This window comes from Salvelinus namaycush, chromosome 3, assembly GCF_016432855.1.
Source record: "Salvelinus namaycush isolate Seneca chromosome 3, SaNama_1.0, whole genome shotgun sequence".
Classification (NCBI taxonomy): domain Eukaryota; kingdom Metazoa; phylum Chordata; class Actinopteri; order Salmoniformes; family Salmonidae; genus Salvelinus; species Salvelinus namaycush.
In genome coordinates, this window is record NC_052309.1 from 14,985,048 (window position 1) to 14,997,655 (window position 12,608).

Consider the following 12,608-nt stretch of genomic DNA (forward strand, 5'->3'; position numbering starts at 1 on the left):
CATTTTCTAATAATTGCGCCAACAGTTGTTGCCTTCTCACCAAGCTGCTTGCCTATTGTCCTGTAGCCCATCCCAGCCTTGTGCAGGTCTACAATTTTATCCCTGATGTCCTTACACAGCTCTCTGGTCTTGGCCATTGTGGAGAGGTTGGAGTCTGTTTGATTGAGTGTGTGGACAGGTGTCTTTTATACAGGTAACGAGTTCAAACAGGTGCAGTTAATACAGGTAATGAGTGGAGAACAGGAGGGCTTCTTAAAGAAAAACTAACAGGTCTGTGAGAGCCGGAATTCTTACTGGTTGGTAGGTGATCAAATACTTATGTCATGCAATAAAATGCAAATTAATTACTTAAAAATCATACAATGTGATTTTCAGGATTTTTGTTTTAGATTCCGTCTCTCACAGTTGAAGTGTACCTATGATAAAAATTACAGACCTCTACATGCTTTGTAAGTAGGAAAACCTGCAAAATCGGCAGTGTATCAAATACTTCTTCTCCCCACTGTATATACTGAGATCATGTGACAGATCATGTGACACTTAAATAAAGTCCACCTGTGTGCAATACAACTAATTATGTGACTTCTGAAGGTAATTAGTTGCACCAGATCTTATTTAGGGACTTCATAGCAAAGGGGGTGAAAACATACCACTTTTCTTTTTTTTTTTTTTTACATTTCACTTAATCAATTTGGACTACTTTGTCTATGTACATTACATGAAATCCAAATAAGAATCAATTTAAATTACAGGTTGTAATGCAACAAAATAGGAAAAACGGCAAGGGGGATGAATACTTTTTCAAGGCACTGTACGCACAGAGCCGCAACCACAATGCCTAGGTGTCTGGCTAGACTGTAAACTCTACTTCCAGACTCACATTAAGCATCTCCAATCCAAAATTAACTCTAGAATTGGCTTCCTTTATTTGAAACAAAGCATCCTTCACTCATGCTGCTAAACATACCCTCGTAAAACTGACCATCCTACCAATCCTCGACTTCGGCGATGTCATTTACAAAATAGCCTCCAACACTACTCAACAAATTGGATGCAGTCTATCACAGTGCCATCCGTTTTGTCACCAAAGCCCCATATACTACCCACCACTGCGACATGTATGCTCTCGTTGGCTGGCCCTCGCTTCAAACTCGTCGCCAAACCCACTGGCTCCAGGTCATCTACAAGTCTTTGCTAGGTAAAGCCCCGTGGTATCTCAGCTCACTGGTCACCATAGCAGCACCCAACCGTAGTACGTGCTCCAGCAGGTATATCTCACTAGTCACCCCCAAAGCCAATTCCTCCTTTGGCCGCCTTTCCTTCCAGTTCTCTGCTGCCAATGACTGGAACGAACTGCAAAAATCACCGAAGCTGGAGACTCATCTCCCTCACTAGCTTTAAGCACCAGCTGTCAGAGCAGCTCACAGATCACTGCACCTGTACATAGCCCATCTGTAAATATCCCATCCAACTACCTCATCCCCATACTGTATTTATTTATTTATCTTGCGCCTTTGCACCCCAGTATCTCTACTTGAACATTCATCTTCTGCACATCTATCACTCCAGTGTTTAATTGGTATATTGTAATTACTTCGCCACCATGGCCTATTTATTGCCTTACCTCCCTTATCTTACCTCATTTGTACACACTGTATATAGACTTTTCTACTGTATTATTGACTGTATGTTTGTTTATTCCATGTGTAACTCTGTGTTGTTGTATGTGTCAAACTGCTTTGCTTTATCTTGGCCTGGTTGCAGTTGTAAATGAGAACTTGTTCTCAACTAGCCTACCTGGTTAAATAAAGGTGAAATAAATAAAAAATGTCCCCATGGGGATAATAAAGTCATTCTCTTCTCTTGAACATTCTGTAGCTAAACTGGGTCTGTTGGACTACAACTGACTGATGTTGGTAGTAGAACTGAAAGCTGGGCATAGAGGTACAGTCGTGAACATCTCTAGGCAATCTCCAGTTGGACAAAACTACAGTAGGCAACAGTTATGTAATTGTCTGCAGTCACATAGAATGAAAGCTGAACCATCAGTGTGACACATTTTCAATCCAATCCATAAGTAACCATGTGATATTTACATTGATAAACATTGCTGCCCATTCTGTGCACCAGTGGGTATGAGAGAAAAAACAGAAACATCCATATTCATCACAGGCCTGTTTGTTTTCCATTACTGCACTCACAATAGTAGGTACAGAAAGACAAACTTACTTCTTAGACTCACAGAGTCCATGGTAGGCCCTCACAGCCTCCTCCTTGTCTATGGGCTTCTTGCTGTTGGTCCATTCAGGCACGTTATTGGTTTCCTATGGAGAGGAGAGGGGGATAAATGTATGATACCATCGGGCCGGTAGTAAAGACATTGGGAGAGAGTTGGTGGATACAACTGCTTTATAAGGTAATGAATAATGCAGACATTTATCAATTCATCTATTTCCCTCTTTAAATCAAACCCAATCAGTGTTAAATACTCACTCATAAACCTCAGTCATACAGTATGAGGGGTTGGGTTAAATGTGGAAGACACATTTCAGTTGTACAACTGACTAGGTAACCCCCTTTCCTTTCCCTTATATTGTAGTAAAACTGTCCTCAACACACTTTCAAACTACAGGCCATCGCCTGTCTAACTCTGCATCTGAACCAATCAGTTGGGGAAGGAATAATCAGAGAGACAGGCCATCATCTCTGAGGGCGAGACAGGCCATCATCTCTGAGGGCAAGACATGTCAATCATAATCACAAATAGCCTCCAACACTCTACTCAGCAAATTGGATGCAGTCTATCACAGTGCCATCCGTTTTGTCACCAAAGCCCCATAACCACCCACCACTGCGACCTGTATGCTCTCGTCGGCTGGCCCTCGCTACATATTCGTCGCCAGACCCACTGGCTCCAGGTCATCTATAAGTCTTTGCTAGGTAAAGCTCCGCTTTATCTCAGCTCACTGGTCACGATAACAACACCCACCCATAGCACGCGCTCCAGCAGGTATATCTCACTGGTCATCCCCAAAGCCAACACCCCCTTTGGCCGCCTTTCCTTCCAGTTCTCTGCTGCCAATGACAGGAACGAATTGTAAAACTCGCTGATGTTGGAGACTTATATCTCCCTCACTAACTTTAAACATCAGCTATCTGAGCAGCTTACCAATCGCTATAGCTGTACACAGACCATCTGTAAATAGCCAATCCAATCTACCTACCTTATCCCCATATTGTTTTTATTTACTTTTTTGCACACCAGTATTTCTACTTGCACATCATCATCTGCACATCTATCACTCCAGTGTTAATTTGCTAAATTGTAATTACTTCGCCACTATGGCCTATTTATTGCCTTACCTCCTCACGCCATTTGCACACACTGTATATAGACTTTTTTTCTCTATTGTGGTATTGACTATGTTTGTTGATTCCATGTGTAACGCTGTGTTGTTGTTTGTGTCACACTGCTTTGCTTTATCTTGGCCAGGTCGCAGTTGTAAATGAGACCTTGTTCTCAACTGGCCTACCTGATTAAATAAAGGTGAAATAAAAAACATTTAATAAAAAATAAATCCTTCTAAGGAGTATGACACGCCAAGCATATCCTCGACTAACCTAGAAGGTGGGACTGGGAGAGAGCCGCTCAGTAGTCTGATATATTAACTAGACAGCCACATAAAGAGAGTCATGATACTGACAGTGATCTCTTCCTCTTTCTGCCACATCTCTCTCTCTGTTAGGGAAATGTCTTTGTGAGGCGTGAGGAGGAATGACAATTGGAGAGATACGCCTCGGTGATGATTAAAGACTGTTTGTTCTGCTGCCTTCCACACCATCATCCTTTCTGCTCTCCTGTTCTTGAGTCGGCGCTGAGGCACTCCCTCTCAAACCAAACGTCTGGCTGCCCACGGTGCTTAACAGCATGGGGAGATCGCATTAACAATGCTCTTCATCAGGACATAAGTTCAGGTTAATACACTGCAGGAACATTACCATGTTAGGACTGATCTGCCATCGACTCCCAGTCTTTTACACTCCTAGTCCCATCTCTGTTGGAGGCCAGTCTCTGTCATAAGTCTCATAATGACTCTAGTTACATACTAGTCTATACATACTAATGATCTGTGGGGCTCAGTTGGTAGAGCATGGCGCTTGTAACGCCAGGGTTGTGGGTTCGATTCCCACAGGGGAGCAGTAAAAAAAAAGTATGAAAATGTATGCACTCACTACAGTAAGTAGCTCTGTATAAGAGTGTCTGCTATATGACTAAAATATATCTATTTTTAAATGTAGTGTGGCTGTACCTTTGTCTGAACCCAACTAGAATGTAACATTTGTTCAAATGTTTCTTATTCCAGTTTTTTGTTTTGTGTAAGAAGCTGAAGACTGTCTATCATGTGCTTTTCATTCGGCTGATTTGACCCAATAAAGTTTCAGCACATTATAGTCATGTTGCCCATCAACCCAGAGTCACAAACAAGAAAAGTATATAATACGTGTATATTAATGTGTATATAAAAGTATATTAATGTGCCTGTAGATAACCTTTTGATAAGTAAACAGGGACATATAAAGTGGACAATCAATGCTGCATTTCCCAAGTACAGGCAACCAAAGCCATGTCAATTTAACTCCCAGTTTGTCAACTTACGATGTGATTGGTTGTCTCCTCCTTCTGATGGGCTGCACTGACAATCTGAGTCCTGAGGATGAGGACCTCCTCCTTGCGCACTTCCAGTTCCTCATTGGCTGCTTTGAGCTGGCCAAGCAGCAGGTTGTAGCCGTCCTGAAGCTCATTGGAGGAGCTGTTCTGGGAGGCGCGGTCAGCAATGGCCTTCCTAAGTTCGTTCAGGTCGTTCTTCAGCTTTTTGTTCTCAGACTCCAGCTCCTGCCTCTGTGGAAACACACGGCCAAAGTACATAGAGATTTATTGACAATCTAAAATTTTGTTTATGTAATCATTGGTTATCAAAGTGATTAAATACCAAGGCTCACTGTTGGAAAGAATGACAGTGATTGATAACAATAAAAGTAATAAAGTAATATACACTGAGTGTACAAAACATTAAGAACACCTGCTCTTTCCATGACAGACTGACAAGGTGAATCCAGGTGAAAGCTATGATCCCTTATTGATGTCACTTGTTAAATCCACTTCAATCAGTGTAGATGAAGGGGAGCAGACAAGTTAAAGAAAGACAACTGAGCCATGGCTTGTGTATGTGTGCCATTCAGAGGGTGAACGGGCAAGACAAAATATTTAAGCCCCTTTGAACGGGGTATGGTAGTAGGTGCTAGGCACATCGGTTTGTGTCAAAAACTGCAATGCTGCTGGGTTTCATGCTCAACAGTTTCCCCATGTGTATCATGAATAGTCCACCACCCAAAGGACATCCAGCCACCTTGACCACTGTGGGAAGCATTGGAGTCAACATGGGCCAACATCCGTGTGGAATGCTTTCGACACCTTGTAGAGTCCACGCCCTGACAAATGAAGGCTGTTCTGAGGGCAAAGGGGGGAGGGGTACAACTCAATATTAGGAAGGTGTTCTTAATGTTTTGTACACTCAGTGTAGAGCAGAATAATATGTGATTGCTGCCACATTGAGTATGTTTACATGCACGCTAATCATTTGATATTAAATTGATTATGGCAGTAGGCCGAGTATGGAAATAGTAAAACGCCTTACTCCGCTCATCTTAAATTTGCATACGGTCATAATCGAAGTAAGCATACGCTGATTAAAACACTGGTTTTCTGAGCAATCTTTAAAATTATTAAGACATGTAAACAGCTTAATTTGCGTTCCAGTTGTGTATTTGATCTGCACATGTGCCAGCACTGGTAGCGCAAGCCTCCCTCTTATGCACGAGTGGAGTTCGGAAAAACTGAAAGTATGCATCTTACAAATTATTTTCACATACAGACTTTATAGATCCAAACTCAGAATGAAACTGCCTTCGCAAAAACAACATGGTCACCGTGAAACATTTCTTTTTTTTTATTGCAAATTTTCTGCATTTATGAAAGTCCCTTTAGGTAGCCTGACTTCAGATGTGTACATGTAAACAGGATTATTAGGGAAATCATTCTTCTTGCAAAGGATGTAAACATTTTAAATGATCTATTATAGTAATCTGACTATCCACAATAATCATATTATTGTGTGGATGCAACTGTGCTCATTGTGAGTAGCTTAGTAAGTAAATCTTTGTAGAGACATCAAAACTATTTGTACTTGATTTTCATTTTAGCTATGGCAAGTAGCTATTTATCTACAGTATGGCAGGGGTAGGCAACTTGATTCAGCCGCAAGGCAATTTTTGTCTGACTGAGCGAATGGTCGGGGGACCGGGAAAAAATTATAATAATTTGTACACTGCAAAGTGACCACGACTAAGACCAAAAAGAGATTGTATTTGAAATAACATTTCATACCTTGATTACATTGAGACACGATCACGTCTATTTTATTTGTGGGAATATTTGGAAACAGATCTCCTAAATTAAACACATTTTTAGCTGAATTCCTAGTGATTCCTGCAAATGCTGGGGGGCCCCCCCAAAAAAGTTTGGGGAACCAATTATTTTTAACTTGCAGGCCTGTTTTGGCCCGAAGCCTCCTGTTACCAAACTCTGAGCTAAGGAATATAGGTAAAAGCCAGCCATGGCTTTCAGACTACTGCAGTTGATAAATGGATAGACTGACAAGATTATTCATATTCTAAGATACCGTACCAGTGACTAATTGTGCTCAACTCTCTCTCTGCAGTGAGTCCCTTAGCATAAATAAAAGCACCAATAGTAGTTATAAGGTTCACTTCTGCAGACTTCAAGTTCCAATGGGCAACATTTTGCTCAGCTACAATAGGACCCATGGCTCAAACCATGACACACACATTTTTACTGCCAATCAAATCTAAACCCTGTGTCGTGTAGTATTATGGTGCTATTGACCGAGATGCAAAAAGCAAGCCCCCTGTATAGGATGGGCCATTTTGTGGGTGACCAAATTTGTATTTATTTTGTCATTTTTCCATTTGGGGGGTTAAAGGTACAATCTTCAAATTAAAATAATTTCATATATTCAGTTCATATCACATTTTCATTTATTCTTTTCCATATATCTATCTATGTTGTACCTGTGGCAGCAGGTAAAAAAAATAATATTCTAAAATGTTAAAATTTGATTCTCTTGTACTTTGAACTCTTGTACTTTTGATTAAATTCAAAAGAACCTTGAGATGGACTCTTCTGATAATCTTGTAATGCATCCGTCTTAATCACACTGTTGATCTCAACTGTGCCATAGAAGTTAATGATTTATCCATGCCAAATGCAAGAGTGGTTCTCTCTCACCAAGCCACATATGGTGAACATGAGTTATTAAATAAAATAAATGTCTTTGTGTTTGCGTGCTCTCTCCCTTTACACATTACCTGAACATCAAATTCTGCTCCTGGGGTGCCCTCTCTCTTTACATGCCGCCCCCCCCCATCAAAGCATTCCTGCTGCAACCCTGTCACTCTATTCCCACTTACCTCTCTCTCGCTCTCACCCAAATCCTGCCTGTCCCACCGGCATCTCTACCCAACTCTCTCCACAAACCGCTCTATTTTGTCTAAATTCTACCATGTACCCATGCCGTGCCTGCCAGCCAGTATCTCTCTCTATCTTACCATGTACCCATGCCGTGCCTGCCAGCCAGTATCTCTCTCTATCTTACCATGTACCCATGCCGTGCCTTCCAGCCAGTATCTCTCTCTATCTTACCATGTACCCATGCCGTGCCTGCCTGCCAGTATCTCTCTCTATCTTACCATGTACCCATGCCGTGCCTGCCTGCCAGTATCTCTCTCTATCTTACCATGTACCCATGCCGTGCCTGCCTGCCAGTATCTCTCTCTATCTTACCATGTACCCATGCCGTGCCTGCCTGCCAGTATCTCTCTCTATCTTACCATGTACCCATGCCGTGCCTGCCTGCCAGTATCTCTCTCTATCTTACCATGTACCCATGCCGTGCCTGCCTGCCAGTATCTCTCTCTATCTTACTATGTACCCATGCCGTGCCTGCCTGCCAGTATCTCTCTCTATCTTACCATGTACCCATGCCGTGCCTGCCTGCCAGTATCTCTCTCTATCTTACTATGTACCCATGCCGTGCCTGCCTGCCAGTATCTCTCTCTATCTTACCATGTACTCATGCCGTGCCTGCCTGCCAGTATCTCTCTCTATCTTACCATGTACCCATGCCGTGCCTGCCTGCCAGTATCTCACTTTATCCTACCATGTACCCATGCCATGCCTGCCAGTATCTCTCTCTATCCTCTGGAAGTTCCACTCACCCACAGTTTCAGAGGCAGGATGGCCAAAGACAGCAGAACAGCCAGAGTGAAGAATAAATCGAACACCACAAATAGAGACATCCCACTGCAGACTAGTACTTCACACTGTCCGTGTATGTATGCTAGTGTGTGTGTATCTGTGTGGTGGTGGACGGATCTGTACCTTGAGACTGCTGTAGGCCAGGTCTTCACTCTCTTGCTCTGACGTAGTCTTTGGCTCAATTCCCTAAGAGAGATTGTAAATCGTAATCATTCCACTTCAGGTTGATAAGGCAGAGGCAGGCCGCTATTGTGCAATGTTATTACCCAAGCACCAAGCTTGAGGATCACGATCCTGATCTTAAAATTAAAGGTATTCAAGACAAAATCTTTTTAAGGTCAAAAGTTCAACCTGCAGTAAAAAGAGAAACTTCTGTGTAGGTATTTTAGAAGTATACAAAAATAAGCAAGAAAATAACTACACTAGACTGAGACATGGGCCCACCTTGCAGTTAACCTGGTCCTCCATCTTTTCCAGGTTGACTTGCAGTCTCTTCCTCTCCTGTTCCAGCTCTCTAACACGCTTCTGCAGCTTCATGAACACACCAATGTCCATTGCTGCCTTCTCCACTCCCATCTCCTGCAGGGTGACAATGTCAGGTCACAACAAAAAACTAGCACAAGTAACTATGTACAGACGGTATAAGGCTGTATAAGACTGGTTCATACTGGTTAAGAGGGTCTTACCTCTACGAGTTGGATGGCATCGTCAGTGTCTCCCAACTCCGAGGTAGAAATGGAAGGATAGTTGGAGTCAGACTCCAGGCTGCTCTGAGTAGAATTGTTTCTCTTGTGGCCAGGTTGGAACTGAAGGGTAGGAGGAGACAGGGAACCATTGGACATCTATCTTGGCATAAGACACTTACATGCACACACAGGCACACACATACAGTTACCTTGGCCTCCTGTAGGTTGTCATATCTCTGCTCCAGTCTGGAGAACTCCCTGAGCAGGTTCTGGTAGCTCTGCCTCTCGTCATCCAGCTCTGCCTGGACCCGACCCACACTCTGGGATGCACTGCTCTCCTGGTCTGAAACACAGACACACAGGACCAGTCCACATCAATCATTTTCATTCACTTCCAACTGAGTCTCTTCTTTTACACTGAACAAATATATAAATGCAACACACAACAATTTCAACAGTTTTACTGAGTTACAGTTCATATAAGGAAATCAGTCAATTTAAATAAATGAATTAGGCCCTAATCTATGGATTTCACATGACTGGAAATACAGACATGCATCTGTTGGTCACAGAGACACTACATGACCAAAAGTATGTGGACACCTGCTCATCGAACATCTCATTCCAAAAATCATGGGAAGTAATATGGAGTTGTTCCCCCCTTTGCTGCTATAATGGCCTCCACTTGTCTGTGAAGGCTTTCCATTAGATGTTGGAACATTGCTGCGGGGACTTGCTTCCATTCAACCACAAGAGCATTAGTGAGGTGAGGTCGGCAATGATGTTGGGCAATTAGGCCTGGCTCGCAATTGGCGTTCCAATTCATACCAAAGGTGTTCGATGGGGTTGAGGTCAGGGCTCTGTGCAGACCAGTCAAGTTCTTCCACACCAATCTCGACAAACCATTTCTGTATGGACCTCGCTTTGTGCACAGGGGCCTTGTCATCCTGAAAAAGGAAAGGGCCTTCCCCAAACTGTTGCCACAAAGTTAGTAGCACAGAATCGTCAAGAATGTCATTGTATGCAGTAGCGTTAAGATTTCCCTTCACTGGAACTAAGGGGCCTAGCCCGAACCATGAAAAACAGCCTCAGACCATTATTCCTCCTCCACCAAACTTTACAGTTGGCACTGTGCATCGGTGAAGGTAGCATTCTCCTGGCATCCGCCAAACCCAGATTCATCCGTCTGACTGTCAGATCATCACTCCAATGGCGGCGAGCTTTACACCAGCTGACACTTGCCATTGCGCATGGTGATCTTAGGCTTGTGTGCGGCTGCTCAGCCAAGGAAACACATTTCATGAATCTCCCGACAAACAGTTCTTGTGCCGAAGTTGCTTCCGGAGGTAGTTTGGAACTTGGTATTGAGTGTTGCAGCCAAGGACAGACGGTTTTTACACGCTATGCGCTTCAGCACTCGGTGGTCCCGTTCTGTGAGCTTGTGTGGCCTACCACTTTGTGGCTGAGCCGTTGTTGCTCCTAGACGTTTCCAATAACAGCACTTACAGTTGACCGGGGCAGCTCTAGCAGGGCAGGAATTTGATGAACTGACTTGTTGGAAAGGTGGCATCCTATGACGGTGCCACACTGAAAGTCACTGAGCTCTTTAGTAAGCCCATTCTACTGCTAATGTTTGTCTATGGAGATTGCATGGCTGTGTGCTCGATTTTATAGACAGGTCTGGCTGAAATAGCCGGATCCACTAATTTTAAGCGATGTCCACATACTTTTGTATATATAGTGGATCTTTAAAAAAAGGTAGGGGCGTGGATCAGACCACCATTTCCCTCATGTAGCACGACACATCTCCACATAGAGTTGATCAGGCTGGTGATTGTGGCCTGTGGAATGTTGTCCCACTCCTCTTCAATGACTGTGTGAAGTTGCTGGATATTGGCGGGAACATGCTCAATGGGTGACATGTCTGGTGAGTATGCAGGCTATGGAAGAACTGGGACATTTTCAGCTTCCAGGAATTGTGTACAGATCCTAGCGACATGGGGCCGTGCATTATCATGCTGAAACATGAGGTGATGGCGGCGGATGAATGGCACGACAATGGGCCTCAGGATCTCGTCACGGTATCTCTGTGCATTCAAATTGCCATCGATAAAATGCAATTGTGTTCGTTTTCTGCAGCTTATGCCTGCCCATACCATAACCCCACGGCCACCATGGGGCACTCTGTTTGTTGACATCAGCAAACTGCTCGCCAACACGACGCAATACACCCGGTCTGCCATCTGCCCAGTACAGTTGAAACCGGCATTCATCCGTGAAGAACACACTTCTCTAGCGTGCCAGTGGTCATCGAAGGTGACATTTGCCCACTAAAGTCGGTTACATTTACATTTACATTTAAGTCATTTAGCAGACGCTCTTATCCAGAGCGACTTACAAGTTGGTGCATTCACCTTATGATATCCAGTGGAACAACCACTTTACAATAGTGCATCTAACTCTTTTAAGGGGGGGGGGGGGGGGTTAGAAGGATTACTTTATCCTATCCTAGGTATTCCTTAAAGAGGTGGTGTTTCAGGTGTTTCCGGAAGGTGGTGATTGACTCCGCTGACCTGGCGTCGTGGGGGAGTTTGTTCCACCATTGGGGTGCCAGAGCAGCGAACAGTTTTGACTGGGCTGAGCGGGAGCTGTACTTCCTCAGAGGTAGGGAGGCGAGCAGGCCAGAGGTGGATGAACGCAGTGCCCTTGTTTGGGTGTAGGGCCTGATCAGAGCCTGAAGGTACGGAGGTGCCGTTCCCCTCACAGCTCCGTAGGCAAGCACCATGGTCTTGTAGCGGATGCGAGCTTCAACTGGAAGCCAGTGGAGAGAGCGGAGGAGCGGGTTACGACGCCGAACTGCAGTCAGGTCAAGACCCTGGTGAGGATGACGAACACACAGATGAACTTCCCTGAGACAGTTTCTGACATTTTCTACCAGACATTCTTCGGTTGTGGAGCTCCTGGGCTGGCGTGGTTAGTGTGGTCTGCGGTTGTGAGGCCGGTTGGACGCTGGAGGCAGCTTATGGTAGAGAAATTAACATTACATTCTCTGGTAACAGCTCTGGTGGACATTCCTGCAGTCAGCATGTCAATTGCGCACTCCCTCAAAACAACTGTGGCATTGTGCTTTGTGACAAAACTGCACAATTTGGAATGGCCTTTTATTGTCCTCAGCACAGGGTGCACCTGTATAATGATCATGCTGTTTAATAAGCTTCTTGATATGCCACACCAAAGGAAGGCCCCAAAAAATTGTCCAAGACTCCAGTCACCCAAGTCATAGACTGTTCTCTCTGCTACTGCACGGCAAGCGGTACCGGGGTGCCAAGTCAAGGTCCAAAAGGCTCCTTAACAGGTTCTACCACCAAGCCATAAGACTGCTGAACAATTAATCAAATGGCCACACGGACTATTTACATTGACCCCCCTTTGTTTTTACACTGCTGCTACTCGTTGTTTATTATCTATGCATGGTCACTTCACCCCTACCTACATGTACAAATTACCTCAACTAACCTGTACCCCCG

The 12,608-nt window shown here is 44.1% G+C and overlaps 1 protein-coding gene across 1 annotated transcript in view; it reads right to left on the reverse strand.

Moving 5' to 3' along the window:
• Positions 1–12,608, reverse strand: part of LOC120044815 (unconventional myosin-Vb-like) — an 84,410-nt gene that overhangs the window by 11,639 nt on the left and 60,163 nt on the right. The window contains exons 24-29 of the mRNA XM_038989487.1: positions 9,279–9,424; positions 9,082–9,201; positions 8,840–8,974; positions 8,519–8,581; positions 4,658–4,900; positions 2,230–2,324 (exon numbers count right to left, since the gene is read on the reverse strand). Of these exons, the coding sequence (XP_038845415.1) occupies positions 2,230–2,324; positions 4,658–4,900; positions 8,519–8,581; positions 8,840–8,974; positions 9,082–9,201; positions 9,279–9,424 (802 nt within the window). The remainder of the gene's footprint in view (positions 1–2,229; positions 2,325–4,657; positions 4,901–8,518; positions 8,582–8,839; positions 8,975–9,081; positions 9,202–9,278; positions 9,425–12,608) is intronic.